The sequence below is a fragment of the Labrus mixtus genome, chromosome 11 (genome assembly GCF_963584025.1).
Source record: "Labrus mixtus chromosome 11, fLabMix1.1, whole genome shotgun sequence".
In the NCBI taxonomy this organism is placed as follows: Eukaryota; Metazoa; Chordata; class Actinopteri; order Labriformes; family Labridae; genus Labrus; species Labrus mixtus.
In genome coordinates this window covers 14306356-14333400 of record NC_083622.1, presented here as the reverse complement: position 1 = coordinate 14333400, position 27045 = coordinate 14306356, and the positions used below count along the sequence as shown (strand labels likewise).

The window sequence follows — 27045 nt, the reverse complement described above, 5'->3', positions numbered from 1 at the left end:
CTTTATTATATATTAAATATTCATAAAATGGAAATTCTCTTTCAGCCCCCTGGCTTGCCGAGGCAGACGGATGAAGCCCACAGAAACATACAATGACAGAGGGGAACACACACATCACACGCCTTGGTCCAGGAAGCTGCTTCCTATTCAAATCATACCCCTTTAATACAATGGGCCTAGTGGAGAGGGCTCTAAATAATGAATGAAGCCATGGCTGGGCTTATGCAGAAAGATGCACTGCATGGGCCAATAAATCTGAAAAGAAAATACAGTCATAAGTACCACTGTGACTTTGTTCTGTTATCAGGAACACCCACCTTCGTCCTCAGCCTAAAACACAAATCAGACTAAAAGGGGTTAATTGGGCCATAAAGTAAAATAGGATAAGGGCAGTAGTTTATGGACAAATCCAAGCCAATTAAGATGAACAAGGTTCTCTTGGTTGCAGGGAAACAATCAGCTTAGGTTCAACTCTCGTTAAGGCCTAAAAATCCTGCTAGCCGATTTAGATTTAAAGACAATAGATACCAAGCCTCAGTACAGTCCTCTTTGTCCTCAGATTAAAAGCTTAGGCTCTTTTTGAGAAAATCTGACATGCTGACACTTTTTTCTGGTGGTAGGTAGTAGGGGTTTTCCATCTATTGAAAAAAAAAAGGTGTATGGACCATACAGACAGAAATTTCTTCTTTAAATGTGGTACAACAAATTGTTGCTCAATATTTGTTGGTGCACTAAGGTGTTCTCGGCTTTCATCCATAATAACCTCTGAAAGAACCACTAATTTGGATCTTGGAAATCTTACAATACTGATCAGTAGGTCTGCTGTTCACTCTCCCTTCTTAACTCTGTTTGGCACAGTGACTAGAGAGGCCTATTAAGCGTTGGAAATCAATGAAGTTTAATGGCTATCAGTGCTAAGGCTTAGCACACATCAAGGTCTGACTATCTACACAATCCAACTCCATTATGAGGCCAATATGGGTGCTCAATATACCATATCCCCGCTGATCGCACAACAATGTCTAACCGCCAAAGGCTTGTGAGTTAAGTGACTATGCCCACTTGCACAAATTGGCTTAGTGCCCAACACAAACCTCTGTTGCCACTCCCAAGATGTCAGTCAGGCATTAGCACTGGGACTAGATGTAGAATGGGGGTAGAGGTTACTATGTTGGATCCAATGGTTCATCTGGGATAGCCTTACTGACTGGCATGGGGGCAGCTGTGCTGGGGGGTACAGCAGGAGGTGAAGAGGCCTAGGAAGAGTAAGGAGTGGGATTGTAGAGGTACCGCAAGGGGCCCCTCCAAGCCACACAAAGGGGTGCCCTCAAAATGCCCCACACTCACCCCATCCCCCTTCATTATCCCCGCCCCCCCTTCCCCCCCCCATCAGAACCCACTCAAGGTTTTTTTCCTGCTCACACACCCACACACATGCTCACACACACAGAGGGGCGAGGAAACAGGTCAAACGGTTTATAGGACCCATCTTGTGGCGAATGTGCACTCATTCAAACAGAACTGAGTGAGGAACTAAGGACTGTGAGTGGGGTCTGGGAACCAGCAAAAAAGAAACCACTCACCCGATTCAAACAACCTCAAGGGTGAAGCAGCGTGGTGTGCTTGCCCAGCTAAGAACACAGCAGCTGTTCTTGTAGTGGCACCGGGTAAAGCCGTTTGCCACACTCGACTGGTATTACCAAACCATTTCATGCAGAATGGAGCCATTATGTATTGTCAAAGGGTATCCCTCTATGGTGCACATTCATTTGATAAGCCTAAATCAAGGGGGAGTAACAGAAGCACTAGCTGTGTTTATTGTGATGCTGTTTTTGCCTGTGCAGAAGGCAGGAGGGATCAGGGGGAGGGGAGGTTTCAACACAAGCAGTTTTGTTCAGCACAGGAATGAGTTTTGTCAGCTAAGCCTGTCTCCAGGCTATTGGTGGAAATTAGCGCCGGCTAAATATTCGCTTTCCATGATTGATGTCACGGCTCGCGTTGTCCCTTTGAAGGGAAATAAAGAATTTAGAGCCATGTGGATTAATGGGGACAGGGTAGCGGGAATTTTATGTGTCTGAGGGGGCCTTGAAGAGGGACTGAAGGGCCTAATGGCTGCACAGATATGGCACAATAGAGCTAAGACGATATGGTGTATCAGAGAGTGAGAGAAGACAAGTGAGACTATGACAGTGAGTACAAGAAAGAAATTGAAAATTGTTTGTGCGTGTATGTGTGTTACAGAGAGGAAGGCAGAGAGATTGTGTGGCGAGAGAGAGAGAGAGAAAGAGAGAGATGTAGCTATTTGCCTGAGAAGCCGAGAGTCAGATGATTAAAATCCCTTTAGGAGGCTTCTTTAAGAGAGACAGATGGGCAGACAGGCCTGTTTTTGGAATGCAATCAAATTGAAAAGATTAAAAAGGACTCTCTTTTATTAGGAGGTGAGAAACAGTTACTTCTCCGCCACATGCCATCATCGCCTCCACAGCAGTGGTCACGACTGCATTGGCATGCGAGGCACATTGCAGCCCTTGTTGGAGAGGAAATAAACCTGGGATTAGGAAAGGCATCTATCTCGGTGTATCACTGTGGGGTCTGTGAGGATTGGCCGCATTTGTAATTTCTTGTTGAATAAAAATGCTTTTAAAGGGAAAAGGGCAAAAATTCATTCTCTTATAGGATCATTACAGAAAGGGCCAAAGTGGATCTGAGTACTAAAGGGCTTTTCACCTACACCTGTCCTTTTACAGACATAACTTTCACTTAATCTCAACACCAAATCTGAACAGGTGCAATTCAGATGTGCATTCCCGTGGCTGCCATTGTACTCAAATAGACTGAGTTTGCACAGTAGAGTGATTCAAGCACTGTGAAAGGTGCTCTGTAGTCGACCCTATTATTCCACAATGCTGCAGGAGTGCCATTTATAAAAAGGCTTAAAATGGAAAGTAAGTGTGTAGCAGTGTGTCTGGTAGCCTTAGATCAGGAAGTGGCTGTGGAGAGGGGTGTAATGGAGTTGGTAGGGGATTCCTGACTGACTGTGCACTAATTGCATCCAATGGCTGGCAAGTCATCAGCAGTGCCCACCCTAAGCGCTAAGGGAAGGGTTGGCATCAGGGTGGCAGGGTGTGGGACAGGGAAGGGCTTGCCGCGGCTTTCGTGTATAAAAATAGATGCCGACAGATTAGTGGAGCATCTGAGACCCGGACAGGGGATCGGAAAATCCGCTTGCCTGATGCCAGGGACAGCTGAGTGTTTCCGGTGGGCACAAAGGGGACACAATCTGGGCATCATGTCTGACTCCCACGCACAAAACAGGGGCGCCTCAGAGTGGACGTGGGCACGTGAATGAGCATGTGTGACACTATAGCATGGGTGTGGTTTTTTTTTCTACTGGGACCTGCAAGGTAGGCAGCACTCACGCACTCCCACAGAGAATTCACACAACAGGTGTTTGGGCTGGGCCACCTGTGGGGCCGGCCGCCTGCTCGCACTTCACACCTCGTCTAGGGAGCAAACTAACATTTTCCACTGGGCTTGCCATGCTTTTGTTAAAGACCAACACGTTTCTGGAGCGGCTTTTACAGCTCTTTTTACAAGATCGGCAAGATGTGAATGTGTGCTCAAGTCAATTTGCATTTATGTGAGTGCCCGTGTGTCTTATATTTGTGTATCAGTCCATTTAATAGCCAACAGGCACAGTGTGGATTTGATTATATTGAAACCTCCCTCTGCTATATACAAAGAAACCGTGGACAACAATGGAATCAATGCAGGCCCAGGCTTTTTCACACTCAGCCTCCACATAATCTCATTCATAACAATGAGAATCTCATTTCCCACATTCTAAAGGTCAGTGCACACCTCTGATCACACTTTAATAAACATCATTCTCAGCGTTTAATTTAATTTCAGCAGAGCAGGAAACTCTTAGGCAGCCATGCACACGGCATTCAAAATTCATTCGATCGTCCTTTTAATTGCTTCAATTTTTACAGTACAGAGAGGAATGACCGCAATCACAGAGAAGAAAAAACGGATGCGCAAATACACAGAACAACAGGCACACATCTGCAGAATACACAAGCGCACACACCCAGAGACAGAATCAAAAAGTAGAGTCAGTGAAGTGCCAATTTAGTTACGTTAATAAAATGAGCTTCAAAACATTTTTTTGGACCATTACCAAGCAGTGGCTCCACATCTTTTTGTCATCACACATTTAAACTCTCACCTAAATTGGCAAACTGTAACAAAAAAATCACACTGAAATGCTCAAGCACACACACATTTGCACACACGCTCTAACTCACGTATATTACACACACATGCCAACATGACACAAAGCCTGGCACACCGGGCACACTCATTACCGCAATGCCAAGCTACCAGTTGCTAAGGAGACCTGTGGGAGAGGGAGGGTTCCTTGTTGTTGCCATAGCAGCCGGCTCGCTCCCTGCCAACTCTCTCCCTCGGGGAGAAACAAGGCAAGAGGTGGGGGGTGAAGTGGGTAGAGGTAGGGGGCAGCGGTTTAATAGGGCTATGAGGTGCAGAGGAACTTCATTAGCCGTCAGTGTGCGCCACACCAACCGCTGCTCCCCATGAATTCCTACCCACATGCAACACTCCAGGCTGCAGACTTCCACTTACACACGCACACACCCACTTATTTGCACACCTATATAGAGAAGAAGATGGAGAATGGCATGCTATGAATGAAAAGCAGGGAGTTTGGAGGGGGTGTAGATTGTGTATTCAACAGGAGGGGTTGAGAGGGCATAGGTGGGGTGAGGAACAAAAAGAGGACGGGGGAACAAAGGGAAGTTTGAGAGGGTCTTGTTAGAGAGTTGCAGGGACGTGAATTACGTGAGCTTATGTATTTAAAGGCTGTATGGAGCCAATTCTCTCTGACTGTGTCTCCTCCTAAACAACCTTGACCTTCAGCGACAGCCTCTGTCCTTGAAACCATAAAATAGAACTGTAAAGCCAAACACACACAACATATTGTGCTAATAAATTTCTCTGTATAGCCTGAACTATTATAAAAGGAAAATATTGCAAGCTGTTTGCCATACATGTCTCATATCTATGCCTATTATAAAGCACACAAATGAAAAACAGTAGTTCCTGTTTCCTTTAAGTTTTATAAAAGTATGCCGTGGACATAGAAACACCAGCACACAGTTAGGCAGCAGGGAAATGTCCCTTTAGGATTCACTCTGAGTTGATGTGATCCCTTATTTTGTGTTTCATTGTAAAGCTCACAACATAGATGTTGTCATGGTAATATTCTTAAGTGTCTGTTGTTAGACTGTCAAGCTACGAAATCATGATTTAATTGTGATTGAGGGCTATAAATGTTACCTGTTATTGGAGCTGTCAAAAACACTAATGTGCTATTCTGACAACTTTTCAGGCTTTTGCAAAGAAACTAAAAGGACTTTTTTGAAGCCTTCAATTACCTTTGTGATTGATTTTTTTGTATTCACTTTTTTTTAGATTCACTTTTGGGCTTTTGGGCTTTATTTCATAGGACAGTGGATAGAGTAGAAAGTCGGGAGAGAGAGATCGGCCACAGGTCGGACTTGAACCTGGGCTGCCTGCTTGGAGGACTAAAGTCTCCATACATAAGGGGGTGACCCACCCACTATGCACCCCTATTAGCACCCCTGTTCTATTTCCTTTTTGATGTTAAATTACCAATAAATGTAACTGGTTGTAAATTTAGATTTGATCTATTAACTGGATTCAGCATCTCAGCAAGTATCATAAGCTGAATCTGACTTCCAAAAGTCCAAAGCAGAGAAACTAGGATTCTGTATTGATCCACATCAGCCTATATGCCCATAGAAATAAGGCATGGCAACTTTATTTATTAGCACAATGCACAATGACACCTCAATGGGCTTTTAGCAAATAAAATAAACATGAGTGGGAAGATTAAAGCAACATGCCTAAACAAAACAAATAGTTAAATAAAGTTAAAACAGCCTATACTGAAGACATCAGTTATGCTTAAACATAAATAATACATATTTTACTAAGGCTTTTATCATTTCAAATTCATTAAGAATGTCCCCCACAAACTTTGATGATTTTGAAAAGCAGAATTGTTCCTAACTTTTTGCTCCACAGTGTCCCAACACTTTGTGCCTTCAGTCTGAATAAATTTGATAAAAATCAAAGATTGTTGGGATGTCATTTGATGGACATGCTGAAGTAATTTTAGCCACTCATGGCAGTTTAAGTTCTGTTTGTTGTACAAAGAGAAGAAAAACAAAGAAAGTTCCATTTGGCATTACAACAACAAAGGATAACATGGATGAGTGTAAATCACAGTATGTAAGCGCTTTGTTTAAAAAAATAACTATGTTCATACAACAACACAATTTCATCATTTTTCTTGTATCATATTTGGCTTAAAGCTGTGCTCGAGTGTAAATCCAAATGCAGAGAAAAAAAACACGTTTCTAAATCAATCCACGTCACCGTGGACATGACCTGAGAAGAAGGATGCTCGTGAAATCAAGAATATGATGAGGGCCAACGTGATTTCTGTATTCAGGTGCACTGCTTCAAATATTGACTGCCCGATAACCCATGATGCTCCTGTTCTCCTCAAATTCCAAGCAGGGGTGTATGGTACGAATGAAAGAGATTATTGATTTGGTCTGAATGAACACTGTGTGGTTACAAAGAGTTAAGCATACCTCCCAACTCAACCTCTCCTACCCCGACCCAAGCTTGACTCAACTCAAGGCGAGCTCGCAGGGAGAGAAAATGAAGAAAAGCGAGAAAAAGACACTTCTGATCAAGTGAGAGGAATGAGGAGATGGGGGACAAGAAAAGACAGGATTAAGCCCCCCACCCCCATCCTCTTTATATTTCCTGAAACAAAAAGAGCCCAATTAAGTCAGTTTGAGTTAAGGTCCTGTGTGTGTGTGTGTGTGTGTGTGTGTGTGTGTGTGTGTGTGTGTGTGTGTGTGTGTGTGTGTGTGTGGGCAAAACTATGTGCCCGAACTATGAGTGTGTACGCAATAAATGGAAATAGGGGGGCAACGTACTGTAAGTTGTTGTGTGAGAGGGGCCAAGGAGGAGGAGGAGGAGGAGGAGGAAGGTTTGTTGGGGTTTGTGGGGGAGAAAGGGAGCGTTGATGTACTCTCCCTCTCTCTCTCTCTCTCTCTCTCTCTCTCTCTCCAGCCTAAGAGGGCCAAACTTGCTCTCAGCTCCTCGACGGGAGACGCTGAAATATTAATCGCCACGCTCCAGCCGCAGACTAGTGAACACAATCGCTTCAAACTCCCACCCTAATGAGTGTGTTCATGAATGGCTAATGTGCACAGATGGGGGGCTGATGACTGGATAGATCGCGACTGGGGAGGCGAGGTTGGGAGGGAGGGATGGGTGGGAGGAAAGGGAAATTTTGGTGGGGCGTGGTGGAGGTGGTGAGGGGCTGCAGAGGCGTGCCATGACCTTTTAAGAGCCTCCTGAAAACTTAATTAAGACTAGCCCTGCGCTACTCTCTCTCTCTCTTTTACTCCCTCTCCTACACACACACACACACACACACACACACACACACTCACAGGTTCGAGCTTACATGCCTCCACATACACACACAATAAAAAAAAATTCTCTATGATCCCTCATATGCATCATTTCTCTTCCCTCTGCAGGTCAATTGTTTACCCAGTTGCACACACCCCACGGAGCTAGCGTACATGAGAGTTCAGGGTATAAAATTTAAAAATGACTCATGCAAGCTTTTTATGACGATGTCGATTTCGCTCAACATCCTGAGATAAACAGAAAGTAGACATGAAAACTGTAGAGGCAGGTATGTCTTTCCTCACCCCCTGCATGGATACATCTCAGAAAGAGAAAGGAACAAATCCACAAGGAAGAGCTCTTCCCCCCCTTAAATGCCATTTACTTCCACAGAGGAGTTAAAGTTACATCTCACCGAAGGGTTGAACTCGAACTCAATCCTAACCTTCCTGCAACCCGGGGCGTGTAGGCCAAAGCGCCCTCTCAACTGGAGCTTGTTCTCCGGGAATGTTAATGCTTCACATACATCTTTTATGGCTGAATCTGACCTGTTCTGTCACTCCTGGGAATCCGCTTTTTTCCTAAGTATCTTCATCGTGGACAATTCTCCTCAGCATCGTTTCAAGCACTGACGTCAGAAACATTTTAACAACATGTGGAGAGAGACAGGAAATGCGGGTTAACCGCATCTTCCCAAGACTCTCCATTACCATAGAGGCCACCTAAGGATTAAGAGCACCCAGCATACAGACGCATACAGGCACACATGCACACACATAAACAGACATGCATACACTCACTGCATCTAATTAGAGGAGTACGATGCTGTGACCTAAATCCTAACCTCTCCTCAGCAGTCGGGACTGGGGCCTCTGCTTGGATCGGGTGGATTATGGCGGGAAAGTATAGGAATGGAAAAAATTGGGCTTAGGTCAACTGATGGGAAGGGCTTTTCTTAAATATCATAAATCATTAGTCTATATGTGTGAGGCACACTTTAGCACCATCTCTCCAGAGTGAATTTCTCACACATTTAACAAACATTACTACTGCATATAAGTTGTGTATGTAGGTGACCGAGTTGTGGTGTGGGGATTGCACAATGCAATGTAACAACCGTAGATTTCAAAATGCAATTTCTTGAACAACTTGAACAACGTCAAACTACTACGCAGGTTTTAAATGGTGCAAAAAATATGCCCTGTCATTTGAAAGATTTTTTGTTTTGTCCAGGAGATAAATCAAATCAGATTTTTGGTAATGTTGTCTTGCCAGTGTTTGAAAGCTAACTGTGTCTTTATTTTGGTACTTTGGAAACAGTTCAACTTATTGCTCATGAAACCTTTAAAAAAGAGCAAATTGTTTTGCAAGGACACCGTTATTGACACCATCAATTGTTCTGAAATTGGGTCCAAATTTTCAGTTTTCCACAAAATAAAGTGAACATGCTGACAACAAGAATGCATTCTTTTTTAGTATTGCATGTGATGTTTTTAAGAAGTATCCTTACTTCATCACATTCTGGAGATATTTTACACTTCATAGTGATCACTTAAAAAGCAACTTTAAACCAGACTCACCATATTTGTGAAATAAAAAGAAGGGAGGCTTCTCTTTCTTCATACTACTTCGTCTTACTTGCCACTCAAATAGGATGATCCTGTGCAAACCAGCAGCGCCACGGGCTGCTTGTCCTAAACTGACTTACAACTCACTCTAGGAATAAAAAAAAAAACAGGAAACCAATGGAGTTACTGAGAGAGGAATTAACCTTTGAGAGAGAACTGCATTTTCAGTGTTCACCGTACTTGAAAAAAAAAAAACGGAGTTCAAGAGAGATCCACAATTCCACTTTGCTTATGACAGAACACTTCAATGCATTTATCACTTTTCTGTCCAATTATGTTATCTATGTTGCACAATAGAGTGGATACTTGATGCTACATACTGGAACTCTAGATACCAAATTCTGTCATTATTTTTATGCAAACATTTTTGTGTCTCTTATGAGTAATGCTGTATTTCAAAATCGATGTATTTGTAGTCTCGATTTCAAAATGCTTGCTTTCACAAATCCATTTTTCATCAAGCTCACATGTCAAAAGAGAGACTGGTAGCATCATTACTGAGCTGGCTGTACCTTGTGATTACCTCCATGGCCCACATCCATCCATCACATCAAAATTCCTGAAGACAGATGCAGCTGGATGGAGGCATATTTACAGTATGTGCGTGACTGTGAGAGCCACTGATGGGTTCTGTGTGTGTGTGTGTGTGTGTGTGTGTGTGTGTGTGTGTGTGTGCACAGACACAGACACATATGTCAGCATCTTTACATGAGCTGATACATGTATGTGAAAAAGTGCTACACCTCTGTATATCATGAGTGTGTGTTTGTGTGGCGTGTGTGTGTGTGCATGCATGCGTGTGTGTGTGTGTGTGTGTGTGTGTGTGTGTGTGTGTGTGTGTGTGTGTGTGTGTGTGTGTGTGTGTGTCACAGCACTCCTGGAAGGGGGGCTGCAGCGTTTCCGCCTGAATGCTGCTGTCAGTGGGCATCACTCAGCCTGGCAGTGTGGCAGGACGCGGGGATCATTAGTGGACACGGAGGGAGCGAGAGAGGGAGCAGAATGGAGGAGGGTAAAGGAGTAAAGGGGAGAGAGGGGCACTGACTGTGCAAGTCGGGGCAGTGCGTCTTAATATCCGTCTTGAGAGCATTACACACACAGCAGTGCACTTTCCTCTCAGTCACGCAATGGCCCCACATAGAAGACCCCCTCCTCTGTCATTTTTCTCCCCTCTGTCACACTTCCTCCATCCATCCATCTTTCCCCCTTTTTCGCCCTGCATCTCTGACCCTCTCTGTCCCTCCCCATCTCTTGAGCCGTGCCCTCACTTAAGGGCGGTGCGTTGCAGCTTTTCATTTCCCCAGTTCCAGATTTATCCATCCTACTACTTCTCTTACGTCTTTCCACTCCAGCCCATTGCTCCCATTTTCACCCACTCTGCGTTGCATAAAATGCTCTTCGTCTTCTTCTGGCACTAAGCATAGTTGACCTATTCTTAACTGCAGCAAGGTGAAACAAGTGTTCTACACATGTGGGACATCAGCTCTTTTAACTTTCCCCCTTCCTCACACCCCATCTCTGGCATGGTTCGTGCCAGTGCCTTACTCCTTTGAACCATCAGCTTATTCATTTGAACATTTACCTATCAATGCATCCATTCATGTGTCGCTTTGAGTGTCATATGTTTCACATCTGCTGCCATTTGTGCAACACTCCACCATCACTTCCTTCACTCTCTTTATTCAGAGTGATCCCTCTGATCTCCTTCCATCCCTGCAGGTCTGTGACCAGTTCTGCAATGCCCTATGCCTTAATACCAGAATCAACATGCCTGACATTTAACAAACAGAACAGCTTCTACAAAGCTAGCCATGTTAGCACAAGTGCTAAATCTCCCTATAGTTTGCTTACTCAGAGAAGGTTTTCCAGGTTCAGGGATCCATCTGTTTGCACTGCTGTAGAAGCATTCATCACACACAGATTAGGCCAATTCTGTAATACATTCGTCCCAGTGAAACATTTGTGAGCTGAGTTTTTGGCACCTGCTGTGAGTGTAGTTAAGCATTATAGTCCTGCTGATGACAACAGAACAATCTGGCCTGATGCCAGCTCTGTTGGAAGATTGAAGGTTTTTGGATGGCAAGAAGTCAGAAATTAAAAACTGGCATGTAAGCATGTGCACAGGAACGTGTGACCAATAAAGTGCAGCAGAGAAGTTCGACAGCTATAAGGCAAACAAGGCCACTGAAGCCATTGTTACTTCAAAACTACAAAATATTGAGCTGAAACAATTCAGTTTAGTGTTCATTTGATTTTTTTTATGCACTAGAACTTAATCCACAGCACTTTTGATAGCTAAATAATCATTTAAAATAAAACTGTAGCTGGGGTGGGTAGTGTGTGCGCCCCATGTGTAGAGGCTGTAGTCCTTGTTACAGCAGCAGTGTTTTCCGATCTCGGCCCTTGCTTCATGTCATTCCCCATTCCTCTCTCCTCCCAACATTTCCTGTTTCTCTCCAGCTGTCCTATCAAATAAAGGCGACCCCTGTTTTCACAAAAAACGTCAAATGAAACTGTTGCCGCAATTGATCCGCTTTCATCTAAAGTGGGTACAGAACTACAAACAATAATTAGCAACTTTCTTAATTTACTTTTATCTTGGAATGCATCACTGTTACAAACTATACACCCGTTATTGCAATGATTTTGGATTTTAAAAATGGTCCATCATCATATTACTGCAATAATAGAATATCAAAAAATAGTTTCATTGGATAGCATCTGCCATACCGCACGGTCATAAAGCTCTATCACAGCTAATATTTAGGCAACTGATAGTTAGCAACAAGGTTTACTCATACAACACCAAAGTTATGATTTGCAGCTAGTATCCTACAGGCTCAATATAGTTTGTAAAGCAACGTCAGACTAAATGAAGCCAGACGAAATAGATATTTAAACAATGACCAATATGAGGGCACTGTATCTGGCTTTTGACCCCAAGTTAATACATCAATTAAATAATCAATAGATTAAGCCAAAATGGAAATTATTATTATTATTGGCAGCCCAATAAAGATATGATTCATGATGGGATTTGGCAATTCCAATGTAATTAGTGTTTCATGTTAAAACATGCTGTAAAGCTCCGTCGTGAACCACTCCAGTTCTCATCATTAAACATCCATCTAACATATAGATTCTGCTCTCTCATAGGCAAGATCCTCACACATCCTCAACCACTGGCATAAAGCGTAAAGAGCCCCGTTCCTCAGGCATGTATCTCTCTCTCTCTCTCTCTCTCCCGCTCTCTTACACTCACTATTTGTCTTGGATGAACTGCAACCTTTTCCTAATCACCATTCCAGACACACAGCCTTGGATATATACAAAGACAGTTCCCTTAACACACACACACACACACACACACACACACACACACACACACACACACACACACACACACACACACACACACACACACACACACACACACACACACACACACACACACACACACACACACACACACACACACACACACACACACACACACACACACACACACACACACACACACACACACAAACCGAGCCTTGACCCCAGCAGCATCTCATCCACTGAACCTCTTGCACCTCCTCAGCACTCATCTAGATCTCTCCCAGGCTCTTAGGGCATGGATCACTAGTGAGGATTTAAGAAAAGACGTCTCTAAGCTGATTGCTGAAAGGGGGGGGGGGGGGGGGGGTAAATTACCGTTGCACAACTGCGTTAGAGACCTTCTTGGCGAATGACATTCCTTATGTAATAGATTATGTGTTTTCTATGTGTGTGTCGTGTGCATTCCCGAAATACCACTCCTCCAGCCGCAGCCCCTGCTCCACTCCATTTACCCATTTTGCGCTAATTGAGGGATCTTTTTTCGGAAGCTGTTATTGCGTGCATTTAATTATTTATTTTGACGGGAAGCAATCTGGTGGCCAGTGAAGAGCTTGTGAACGCACGTGTATGTGTGTGTTTGAGAAAGTGAGGGAGACAGGGAGAAGGGGCAAGGCTAGGTCAGGGCAGCTTTTGTGGGGTGTGTGTGTGTGTGTGTGTGTGTGTGTGTGTGTGTGAAGGCAGAGCTACTGTACGCTAACCGTACCGTATGTCTGTGGGGCTTTGCATGTATGAACAGTACATAAGAAATTGTCGGTGTGTGCATGTGTGTTGCATCTCAGAGTGCACGGCTTCCTGAGTGCAACCGGAGTGCACTAATGGACGCACACTTGAGCTGAAGTGTGCCGAGTGTAGCTGAAGTGCAGCCAAGTCTGGCTTCCAGTCCTGCTTGGGAGCCCTATAATCTACTCTCTTACTATTCTAGCTCTCTTCTCTCTCCCTCTCCATTTTCCCCACTTCCCTCTCGTTGTCCTTCTATCTCTGTCTTTCTATCAATTTAACATTTTCATCCTATCTTCATTGACTGCGTCGGCTGGTCTCCCCGCTGTCTACCCTAATCTCTTTATTTTGGTTCTGAGAACGAAGACGCGGATCAGCATCTTCGCCGGCTGGATGTGGACTCTTCTTTCTACTTGTTCCCCCCTCCTCCTCCTCCTCCTCCTCCTCCTCCTCCCCCTCCTCCTCCTCCCTGCTGTGCAGCGAAGAGAATGAAATAAGGGAAGATGACATGTAACCACCAGTAGTCTTGACCTTTATCAAGCTCCGGCGCCTGAGGCAGGGTGAATGAGACATTAAGAAAATGACTGAGCATTATTAACCCCTACTTACTTAGACACACACACGTGGCACACTGTCTGCTCTGGCTTTAATGCTTATTTCCTCGGCTGGCACCGTTCTGACAGTTGCAGATAAACTGGGTGAAACACTTATGCATTCTGTGTCACGTCACTTTAGAAAGAAAAAGAATGGAAAGACCGGCCCGGCCCTGCCAGCTCGGATTGTTTAACTGTGATTGATCCCTCGTTGAGCTCCAGCTTCCCAGCACTCCTGTGAATGCCAAGTCCTGCAGAGAATTGATGCTTCATTATAAACCTACCGCACAAGTTCTTCAAATGATGCATCAGTCTCTGAGGGAAAAGCTGGACCTGTGAGGGCCAGATGTTAACCCTGACGGCTGCAGCACCCCACCAAGCAGCACCTCTAATGATAAATCATTTCCCTCTCTCTCTTCTTCTTCTTCTGTCTTTCTCTTTTTAGCCCGTGTGCACGTGAGAGCGACTGGCACATGTGCATGTGTGGCCGTCCCTCTACTCAAGTCAATCAATGAGCAGAGACAATTCCCCGAGTGACATTTACAGAGAAGAAAGAGAGCCATTTATCACTTTAGTTTTGGGATAATAAAAGAATGACTGAATGAGCCAGTGCGTGTGTGTGTGTGTGTGTGAGGGAGAGAGCAGGCGGGAGAGAGAGAGAGAGAGAAAGAGAGAGCTAAAGATGAAAAGGGGATTTCAAAAGCACATGAAAGGAGCAGGAGAAATGAGCGAGGGAAGAGGGAAATGAGTGATAAAAAGGGCTACTTTGTGGGGAGGACTGCGAGTGTGAAATAGAACAAGTGAGGAGAGACGAGAAGGCCGTGAGTGACTGACAGTGAGAGAGAGAGCACGAGGAAAAAAAAAGGGTATGAAAAAAATGCCCGGGGTACAGAAAGGAAAAAAAAGGCAAAGAGACAGAGGAGGGGATAGAAATAAAAAGCTCCCGGCACCAAGAGAAAGGGGGAGACAGAGATGAAAAAGGGAAGAAGAGGAAAAGGGGGCGAGAAGACAGAGTGAGGCAGACGTGCTGGGTTCATTCAGGGCTATGAGCAGACTCCGAGTTCAGACCTCACACGGTCAGCATACTAAACGCCAGACCCGGTGTCCTGACCCAGATTCATGCCAGTGACATACAAATCCAGTCGGGGAGGGAGGAATTTCCTCCCCCCCCCCCCCCTGTATGATCATATACCTCCCATCAAACACTCAAAAACACACCCCCCCTTCCCCCCTTCAATCCCAGCTGGTCTCACAGTCACCTCCCAACGCCGAAAAAAAACCTCGCCCCGATCCTGTAACCTCCCCACGCATATGCTGGCTCCCACACTGATTTGCTCACACATGGCTCATTTTACACATACAAATGTACACACCCAGGCAAAACCGCACATGCAAAGAAGGTTTCCTTCCAAGGTCAGTTTCCTCTTTTTTAGCTCTGGGTGTGCAGACATTACAGTTCGGCAGGATTGCCTGACCAGCCACTACCTGAGGTGACCTCCACAGATTCATCCATCAGCTGTGGGTGAACCATATCCACCGGCCATTAGCATAACAAGCATCTTCCTTAAACATAACGCTCGCACTGCTCCTTCTCCCTGCTGCCCTGCATTTTTTTTTTCTTTCTATCCACCTGCCCCAATCAGTCAACGTTAACTACATTTCCCTTTTGTGAGGCAGATCCCTCCATCACTCGCCAGGACCGCCAAGCTCAGGTAAACTGATCGACGGCCCTTATACGCTCCCCTTTCCCCCCCCCCTCCCACAATCCTTTTGGCTCACGAGAAGAGCTTGATGGACAGGGGAAGGGGAGGGAGGGGGACCCTGCACATGGCTGCCGGGAAAGGGTCCGTAGATGGAGCACTTGTGAGATACGCCGTTTAGCTTGGTGTACATCATCTCTATTTCTCAGGGACAAGCAATGGCGATATGCGTGCACATAAACACACACATTTTCAAACATGCACAGGGCCATCAATCCCCGTGCATACAGGAAGAGATATCCGACGAAGAGAAAAATTGAATTAGGAAATATGGGCACCGTGATTTGTGGGAAGCCAGTTTTGTGGCCGGGAGAGAAATACAGCTTGGAGCGCACTTCATCTTCCAACGGGAGCAAAAGAGGAAGAAGCATCTGTGTTGTTTATCTAAAGCCCCCATCTAGTTACAATGACTTGATTTGAAATATTCATATACATGTATGACAAGATCAGGCCCATTATGTTGCTCTCTCGGTGGGGCTCCGCTGAATGGACTGAAAGGAAAGCCATCAGTCAGTGTAAATAATCAGGACAAGATGCATTACATAAGCCTATAGATGGTCATGAAGAGGAGTATTATTGTAGCCTGATATCAATCATGGCAACACACGGTGTAGGGTGTCATCAGTATGATAATATGCTATAGGCTATTTCAAGGATAAACCCGCCATTATAATAATTCACCAAGCACATAACCAAAACAAAACACATTAGGCTTCGTGTAGGGTGCATCATCAGAGGGCATTATATGGTTTATGTTGTAGATGGATCTGATCATAACCTACACAATAAGAAATGACTATAGCCCTTGTCAAATGGGGTTAGCTTTTTGAATAATCAATGAATCGTTGTCCCTCAAAACATCAGAAACATGTAACGATGGCGTCTCACAGTAGCTTGTTTGTCCAACCAGAAGTCCAAAAGTGAAAAATCTTCTATTAATTATTAAACAAAACAAAGAAAAATGAGGAAACTGCTAATCCGAGCTGCTGCAAATGTTTTGCATTTTATCTCTGACTGAAATCATGAATCGATCATTAAAATGATTGATGATACATTTTGTTGTTTGGCGATTAATCCACTGATTGTTTCAGCTCTACCACAGCATCCCGCAGATTGCGCCTTTGTTGGCCAACAAAACAAAACATTCCAGAGCGATGCCCAAACAGTGCACGGTCTGTTTCCAATCAGGAATATATGAGGCACATCTTTAAGTACAAATAAATAGCATGTTCATAGTACAGTATGTTACAGCTATTAAGGTGTACTCCTAATACGGCATAGGTTAGCCTGAGGCTGTCTTGCTGTGATGGGGTGAGTACTGTAGACGGAGCAGAACAGAGCAGAGCAGGCCCTGTAGTGGAGGAGAAAAAAGACAGAGAGAGTCGACCCAGCGTGACTACCGCCTGCCTGAGTGGAGCAGCCTGCCTGCAATTAAGGTGGAATCAGGGAGAAATCTGCACTGCCTTGATAATGAGCCTCGTCTGAATTATTAACGAGAGCTGTTCCCCCGGGACCCGGGCTCCCACTGAGCCCATCAACCCCTCCTAACACACCCACATGCGCACGTACGAGCACACACGCACGCGCACACACACACACACACACACTCACACACACAGACCAATACAGGGAAAAAAGAGAAACACACTAATAAACATCCACACACACACACACACACAACAGTCACACATTATGCACATTGACACAGATGAGCAACAAGCATGCTGCCACAAAAAAAAAAGAAATTTTGCACCACAAGGGCCGACACATTTTATTCACACGCTGCTTGCTGAAGTGAATATCTTAAGCCTTTTTACAACATTTATAATGCAAACAACATTTCTCCGGGACAAAATAACTTCACCCGGCTGCCATCCGATCGAAACTGACAGACTCCTCTCTGTATTAGCACAAGCTCCTTTCAAATAATACTGAAGTGTATTTGAAAAAAAAAATGACAACTACTTCAGCCGTTGAAATAACCCCTTCTTGGTGCGTGGAATCTGTTCATTCAGTTTCCTGTACATATCAGGCATTTTCTTAGCTGCAATACATTGACAAAACAGCACACTGAGGTATTTCATTTCTAAGACGTAGGCTGGTTATTAGATGATGAGTCATTTATTGCCTATTAGTCATTTCGGAAAGTATTATCGCTCATGAATGAAAAATGTATTCTGGTAGTGAAACACTAAAACTAGCAGAATATAAGAAATACACGGAGTTTTATTTGAAGAACTAAAAGTCAGGGAGATACTGATGTCAACAGAATCAGACTCAGAAATACTTTTTTAATCCCTGGGAGCAGATTTGGCTAGAGGGTGACTTTTACCCCCTTTTTATTGAAATGTGGGTGTTGTGGTTTTATGTCTAGAGCTCAGTGTGTATCCAGCATCTCTTAAATGACACAAATACCCCTCAACTGAAGAAGACCTCTTTCTCCTCCTCTCCTTCTTCCCCAATTTCATAACCCACTCACTGGAAATCAACGGAGATGTGTTCTAATCATCCAGCATTGGTGCAAACCCCCCCCCCCCATCGAATATCCATGACATCGAAACACAGCCTCGGACGGAAACACACACCACATTATGTCCCTGTAGCTGTGAACCCTTTTGCCAAAAAAAAAAAAAAAAAAAAGCAGTCACTTTCCAAACAGAGCCACGCCTTCCGCGTGAACCAATCGCGCGACAGTCAGACTGCTTTCAAAACAAATCGGACAACAAACACAGCACCACGGAAAGTTGCTTCCGCTTCTAGGTCAGCCCCCCTCCTCTACCCTTTAACTTGGTTCACCCCACCCAAGAACAGAGTGTTCCTCCATGGGTGGTTTGAGGAGGCAAAAGTGTGTTGTGTGTTTTGTGCAAATGTGTGTCAGTATGCATGAGCCAGAAGGGGAACTATCACCCTAAAAAAAAAGTGCAATGGGAAAACAATGACTATCTCCCCATGCTTCACTATGCTTCTTTAGTTTAGGAACTGAATGGAGTATTTAATATCCTGAGAAATGTCACCAAACTGCTGTGAAAAGTGGAATAAAATTGCAGAACCATGGGTAATAGGCTCGGTAAGTTCAGTTCAGCTGAGAAGAACATCCAAATTAGTTCAACCCTGTCGAATTGGGAACTTGACGGTCTCATTCCCCCCTTGTATTCTGCTCCAAAGGACCAAGTAGCTGAGAGGAGTTGAGCTGGGGAAAATCCAGCATTGGTATCCTATTATCTCTGAGATAATGTGAGATATGAGATTTCTCTTAGATAAGAGGAGGCACGCTGCTTAAGGCGGTCTGGATCACTGGCAGGAGAGTGCTGAAGCTCAAAATCCTGACGCCGTAGAAAGACTCTTCACCTCAATTGGCCCTTGAAACCACAAAGACAGAAAAAATGTATAGAATGTCTTATAGATGGATGGGGCGGGAAAAAAAAGAAAAGTGGCGAGATTAAAGATGTGATAACGTGGGGTGTCTTCAAGATGGAGTGATAAAAGAGAGCAGAGTAATATCAAAGGCAGAATTACATTGTTTTTCATATTACTGTCTCCTGATTGCTGTCTCCCGTATTTGAATGCATGCCCAGGCTTTGGTAATTTGCATGTACATTAATCATTTTCTGAGAGAAATGAACTGCCACGGCTGCCTGAAGGCTGCAGGGGGAAAGGCAGCTCGAGCGGTCTTCTTGGCACCACACACCCGACTCAACCTCAATATACTGCCTGAACCCAACCTGGCTCCGGCTGCACAAGCCAAGGGGAGATGTAAGGTGCTCATAATCCTACACCGTAAATCTGTCCAGCATGCATCATATGCTCTCATTTTCTGAGTGTGTGAGTGTGTGTGTGTGTGTGTGTGTGTGTGTGTGTCGCACTCTCAAATTACTCCGCTCCCCTGAGCCAAGGCGGAGGATAAAATATGAATCAGCTGAAGTCTAGGATGGTTTCCAGTCTCTCCAGACTCCCCAGCCATCATCAAGCGACACAAGCATGCATTCCTACATACACATACACTCACGCTGCTCTACACACTCGGAATGTTTCAAGTCTCTTCACTTCATGTTAAGCTTCTGTCAAATATACTCTCTGCTGCACATTTGACATTCATATCCCCAATATCTGACAAGTGTCTCCCTTCTGCAGCTGCTGGAACCCATGCATGGTGACAGAATTCTGAGAATCTGGCTTTATCTTTACCTATAAATCAAATAGATACAGCGATATGATCCAGCACTGTTATAAAAATGTGGGGATTGCCTGCCCGTATCTCTCCCTTTTCTATTTTGTAACATGCAGTTGTTTTTAAAGTTCCTAACACATGTGTTTTGTTCCATCTCCCTGGTTTGTCTCATTATTGCCAATAAAGTAAGCCCCGTGACCCTTTGCCCTGTGCAGACCACTATGTAAAAACACTTTATAAATAACAGTCTGGTTGCTTTGGATTAAAGTGTCTGAGTGACTCCCTGGCACCCTTGCCAACCTGCTGCAAAATCCCCTGGCCTCTGATTGCCCCCAGTGCTGGGAAAAGCCCTGCATTGTAAGTTTATAGAGGAACAACTAGCCTATGTGTTGTCCATTGAAACACACAGAAATTCCACAAAGATGCATGCACCCACAACATAATGTGATTATATTATAAAGGCATATATATCGCACATTGAAGTCCTTACATGCGTAATATACTGAAAGAGTGGGCACATTTTGTGTTTTTGCATCCCATGCCGACATATATGCTACAAAAGCTCACACTTGTGTAACAAAAAGCCTTATCTAACCCCCTTGAAGTTAATAAACTTGAGGGCGCCTACAGGGCAATCCCAACACCAAGTTCCCTTTAAACCCCACCATTAGAGGCATTATGAAGTCTCGAGCAAGACTACGCACCATTCTCTGCAGTGACATGCTGTCAGGCCAATGAGCAGGCCCAAACACACACGCCTATAGAAGTAGACAGCCCCTCCCCCTGCATTAGGGCCCCACAAAGACACACAGAAACACACACAGAGCACCACCAACCCTGACACTTAGTTGCAATTGACATGTGCTTATTCCCACGCACAGATGCAGGATTCACCCACATGCACCCGTGGGTCCTGGCATTGAGACATTTTACAACAAAGACATAAAGAAAAACAACCACACGGTGCTTCAGAGTTTATCACTGATTCAAGTCCAGCTTCCTGTTCCTTGCTTTGTAGGATCAGCTTAGTTACAGGACACTGGAAGATAAAGGCCAGCGACCATGTGCCACAGACTCCCACCACAGTGGAAAGTGTAATCGGGTTCGAAAGTACACAATAAGACGTAACAACGCTTCAATAAGAAGCTGATTAAGAAGCCATGACCTCAGAATGCTGCATCCTTCCTAGAAGTCAGAGGCCATTAGGTATTTATAGGAGCTTAATGGTACCATCTCGATGTACGGCCTGTTTGGAATCTGTCATCGAGCCAGCATCGCATCCCTTTTGATCCCCGTTCACGGCGGCATCATTTACAACACACAATCTGCTCTTGAAAAAATCTTCACCTCGAACTACCACATATACTTAAGGTTGGATAAAGTTTCTCAAGAGGGTTCCTTTGCCTTAAGTTGGTCATCCCCCGCACATCCCCCAATCACAACCCTCCGCCAGCCCACCTCCTACCCAATCTGCCAAGCCATACCACTTAATTTCATTTTATTTCATCAGCAGCTTACCAACAATTCTTTTATGTTCCTTTTTTTTCCCCTTCCCCTGTCATAACAGAATAAAGCAGCCTGTTTTGCATCAAATGATTAGCTCGTGCTTAGCATTGTTGATTGAGATGAAGACATCTTGGATGATACAAGTAGGGTGTTCTCGTAAGGCTGCTGTCAAACATAATTACCAGATATGGTATTTCAAATTACAAGTTCGAGGGTGAACCTGTTGTATGTGTAATGTGAAGTTGCCTCCTATAGGTTTATGGAATAAAACTGAATGTGTGACATTATATTGCAGAAAAGGAAAATGCTTTGTGGACCTTCTTCCTCACTCTTCAGTGTGTAATCACCCTGATTTCAATGTTAAAAATGGATTGAAAAAATGGGTGACATCGAGGCTGTCTGTCCAAGATCTAATCTCAACCGGCTAAAATATGATGGTAACAGCAACAGGTAAGGAAAATAATTGTGTTGCTTATTTTTCATCACTCTAATATTGAAAGGGTGATGGCGACGGTTATTGTAGCTGCATGTGTCCAGTCATTTTGCAGCAGTGTGTGAAATCCTGTTTACACAAAGACGTTAGTTATAAGGCATTTCATGGGGTGTGTGTTGTTAACTAGAAGGTTCAGAGACTTCACTAGCAGAGTCATTTGAAATATCACCCACAGAAGAAGAGAAAAGAAGACAGCGCATGTACTTAAGCTTGTAGCTCTGACTTCCTATTGACAGAAAACCCCCTGGATCCTAATGTAGTTGTTTGATATCTGAATACTTACAGAAATGTTGGTGGCTGTATGTGGAGTGCATTGGACTTACCGACAAGTAAACGTTAGCTTGAATCTAGGTCTACTCCTGATACAATTATTTCAGCAATATTAGAAAAACTGTACTGTCACTTTTGAACCAGTTTTGAACGACTTTTCATCAATGGCCAGAGTCGTCTTTTCAACTTCTTGTCATTGGAAAAGCGCTCACTGGGTCATGACAAACACAACTTTCCAGGCCTTTGTTTTGTATTTAAAATCCTGCCAAATCAAATGGGATTCACATTTGACAAGCCAAGTTCATTTACAAGTTTAAGTTTGTTGCTGAAGTGTAGGCATTTGAAATAGGGTTTTACCATGCTTTAGATTGACAGTACATCCAGCTGCTATGTGTTTTTCTCCTTTCAGAGACATGTGACTCCTGACTGAATGTTTACATTACCATTCCGTCTCTGACCGAAAACCAGGTCAGCCCTATTCCTGACATTATGGCGGCCTGCTTTAAGAGACTTACCTAATGCCCAGTCATTACCTGGAATGGGCCCCATGTCTCGACTGTGGCCTGAAATAGCCCGGGACTGCCTCCGTCAACTGACCCCACCCCCCCCCCCCCTCCCTAATTTGCAGTTTCACAAATAGCAGACTGAGACTTTGGTGCTAAAGATAAAGAGGCCTAAGGGTTCGAGACTCCTGATGCAAGTGCAGAGCTAATGAAGCAAAGTCTACCTGGAGACACACCTTAGCAGGGTTAAGTTTAATGGGACAGGCTTAAGATGTCAGTCAGGTGCTTGTGATTATGGACGGGGCCAACTGAGGAGACTCGACTCCAAGAGTTTGTGTTATGCAACGGCACAAAACAAGTTCTGACAACAGAATGAAGACAAAAATCCAAATGCATGCCGTTGGACACATGCCAATACTGTGGTCTATATGAATGACATGCTTAGATAGTCCTAAGTGAGCAGAAATCATGTGATACAAAGTCAATAGCTCTTCCTGTAAGTATTTAAGTATCAACTGTCTTGTCAACAGTGGGTTTATTCTGTGCAATTTAAAGATATTTTTAAATCTCATTCTGTGGTCTTGCTTTAAAGAAACATGGTCTGACATATTGACCAGCGTGCGGCCAATACACTAACAAGAAACAGCCTGACTTTTCACACATCGTCTTGGAAAGGTCCTCTTGAGGTGCAAATTTAACATCTAATCCTAAAGCCTCTGGTTCAGCAAAGGTGCACCATGAGGACATGCACTTCTGCCCCTGCTAATCTCCCTGCTCCTTCTCCCCCGTCCTCAAATGGCCATAATGAATAGAAACAAGATGAGGCTGGGAATAGCGGCTGATAACATGGGCAGATGTCCAGGAGGTTACTCTAGGCTCTCAGCCAGACAAGCAGTTGTGGTGGACTGTGGTCAGTTGTGAAAAACCCTCTGAATATTTACATTGTGGACAGCTGACCTGTGGTCTCCAACAAGTGTCTGTCTGTTGATTCTAATTCAAACTCCATTTATTTGTAAACTTGAAATAGAGAAAAATCAATGATTAGTTTCTTCTTTTTGGCAGCCACATTTATTCGCAGCAGATACGGAAACTAATCAGTAAGCAGTGCTGCTGAGTGGATTTCATGCACAACTACGGACGCTGCTGCCCATCATGAGCCTGAGTCTTGTTACACACACACACACAGTGAGTGACTCCACTCCAGTCTATTACATTCTGCCATCAATGATCTATTAGAATGACAGGCGGCAGTAATGAACTAAGACAAGATAACGCATGGCACCATTCATGCGTAACAGACACGGAATCCCTAAGTGACATGTGTATGGCACGAGGGGCGAAAAACGCATAATGGCTTAGTGAATAGGAATAATACTCAATATTATCTCTTGACACTGTGTGATTAACACGTCAAATAAAACGTATTGCTGGCCTGTGTGTTTTATCCCTTACCTTCCAGCCAGCTGAGCTGTTACTGTCGCCCTTATCCTTGAAATAGGGCACATAACGGACCATCCAGTCGTATATCTGTGACAGCGTGAGTCTCTTTTCTGGGGTGCTCTCAATGGCGCGGGTAATGAGATCCGCGTAGGACTGGTTTCCCCACGCGTTCCGCCGCGAGGATTTGGCTTTGCGCAGCGGTCCGGTCACATCGAGCGCCACGCCAGCCAGGCATGGGTGCGTCGCGCCTGTGGGTGCCGGGGCGCCGGCTGGATGCTTCAGCTCTCCCGGTGTTCCACCCACGAGCCCCGCTCTGCAAGCCGGGACATCCTCCGGTTCCACCTTGATGTTGACCAGCGGGAGACCCCCGCTGACCTCATGTCCACCAGGGAAGTCCTCCGGGCAAGGCAGCGGCCAGGTGCACGAGCGAGGCCGGCTTTGCGGCTCGAAATCCGAATCAACCTGATGAGCGTCTAGTTCGTCGTCCTCCATCATCAACATTTACCCTTCAGTTGAAAATGGAATAAATAAAAGGAAGAGCCGGGGAGGAAAATACCTCCACGGTGCCAGTATCCCACTGTTTGTTGAATATTTCACGTGGAATTCACGTTTAAAACCGCCTTGTATTTCTGCTATTAAGCTTCCAGTCTGGATCAATAAGAAGCAATTCAGCAGAGTAAAAAGATCATGATGAATAAAAGCGAAATCACAGCCTCGCGTGGAGAGATAAGAGAAGTAATAAAAGTAATAGTAATTTTTCGTCCATTTTACCTGGAAAATAATATCAAATGTTGATTAAAATGCGTCTCATTCAACAGCTCACATCACCTCAAGTCAGTCAGCCAGACTCAAACGCGTGTCTGAGCCAGTCGTGGGGGCATTTCAATCCAGTTGCAGCAACAGATGATATCTCAGATAAGGAGCGTATTGGAAAAGCAGTCGTCGATAAATCCTCCACAAGACAACAGGAAGAATGGAGAGAGGGAGAGAGTGGCTGAAAAAAATCACCAATGCTGTGTAGAGAGCATCCACTGAGGCGATAATGCGTGATTACCGTGAATTATTAAATCTTCCAGTCTGCACGGATTAAGCTGGCAGCGGCACATTCAAGTCCATTCAGCCCGAACAGCACCCAACTGTCTGCAATTATACTGAAGAGGCGTGCGCATGTGACAAATCGATAAATTCCCAGTCTGGAAAATGTGAAGAAGACAAAAATAGTCCGGGATTCAAATGTCGTATCCACTTGTCAGGTTGATAGAGCTGGCTTTTATCACTCCTCCTATTGCTTCCTTCGATCCCCCCTTGCCTTTCCCCACTCGCTCAGATCCCACACATGTTCTCATTTGCTTACAACTCGTTCCGTCGATGTGAACCGAGGATGACGCGCCGGCGCTGTAGTGGAGCTGCTGCCAATTGGAGTGCGCTCGCGAAATCAATACTCTCCGAACATGATTACAGCGAAACCCTAAACTCTCCCCTCTCTCGCGCGCTCACTTCACCATCTCCTATGAACTACAAGGGGAAACGCAAAAATTCTTAATCAAAAGTCTGTATAATGATTTTTTTTTTCCAGGCGGAGCGTCACACGGCGCTTTGTGTACCAGCCTCCACGTCAAGCCGAGGTCGAAACGAGACAATGTGAAGTCTACACGTGGGGAAATTCCTGCATAATCTCCACCGGGATTTGTGTATTTTTTTTTTTTTTTTAAATAGTGTCTAATCCTTTTTTGTGTGCGTAATAATTTGTCCCGTGCAACGTGCGCAGCGTCCAAATGATCTCCTGGGAGACCTCGAGGTGCGCAGGCAGGAGGAGGTGTCACCTCTACTGATTATTTGCGGGCAATAACTCAGTGAGTGTCATTTTCTATGGCGATTAGATCGATTTAGTTTAGATTAAGAGAGATTAGGTAACCCTAGATTTTAATCTGAGAGGAGGCAGGTGAAAGGGGGGCATTTCAGAGGCCAGAATAAAAAGAAAAAGCACCTCTATACTCCACATTCAATCAAGGAGACATAAAACACTCGCATGTTATCATCTCAAATCGCGTTTGCCAAGCCTGAGCGCCACGGACTCGCTGCTCCGGGCAGACAGCCCTGGTCAGACCCGTGTGCGTAATTGTGCTACTCTGACCAAGGGGGATTCCGCCCCTACATCCACCCCACCACCCCCTCACCAAATCTGACAGCAGGGCGGGCACACTGTCACAGGTGCTAGAATCCCATTGGCTATTTATTTCCCTCATAGAAACTAATAGATTTGGGGTTTTTTTAAAAAAGAGGATTTTGTATCCTAACATTGTGCTTCAACTTTTAGCCTTAAACAATCCACATAAATGGCTAAATGTACATGCTTCTATAACAATGTAATACCTTCATGTATTTTTTTTTACAGTCATACATGTGATGTGATAGTTGCTGTGGGGAAAATGTTACTTACTTATGGACTTGGCAGACCTACCTTCCCCTTCTCACATGCACATGCAGCTATAATTTTGATAAAGTGAAGAAGTTGGAAAGCCAGTCCTTGCAAACATTTTAATCACCCATGGGTAACCACCTAAGGGCACGTTAGTATGAATGAAAAATATTCAACAGCTGAATAATAAATTGTCCCTTAACAAGGAGGCATACTCTGCAGAGCTTGGGACTCATCTTTTGTACAACCTCATCGGAGAGGATTCTTATTTATGAGGTTTTATTTTTGGTTTTAAAACTCATAAGAGTGGCAAGCACAGTCTAAGAGCACCTTCATAAAAAGGCACCAGTGAAGCAAGGTGGCTGAATTTGTCTCAGGAACCCCACCCTCTTCATGCAAAGTGTTCATGGACAGGAGCTGTACTTAAAAGTTGCACAACACAGCCACACAGTGTGCACTCAGACATTACTAATGTTGAGAAATCTGTGTCAAAAATAGCACACTCTTAAATGCACGAGGATGTGTCACAGTGTGTCATGGAATGACTTGCTGCTGAACATCAGTGGCATCAGATGGTCAAAATGCCATGACGCTAATAGTTTGTTTTTGGAAAAAGTCTAAAGAC

The 27045-nt window shown here is 44.5% G+C and overlaps 1 protein-coding gene across 1 annotated transcript in view; it reads right to left on the bottom strand.

The window, feature by feature from the left end:
* LOC132983749 (forkhead box protein O3-like) overlaps nt 1–25620 on the bottom strand; it is a 32711-nt gene extending 7091 nt beyond the window's left edge. The window contains exon 1 of the mRNA XM_061050193.1: nt 24014–25620. Within this exon, the coding sequence (XP_060906176.1) occupies nt 24014–24502 (489 nt within the window). The 5' untranslated portion in view covers nt 24503–25620. The remainder of the gene's footprint in view (nt 1–24013) is intronic.
* Between the last annotated feature and the right edge of the window lie 1425 nt (nt 25621–27045).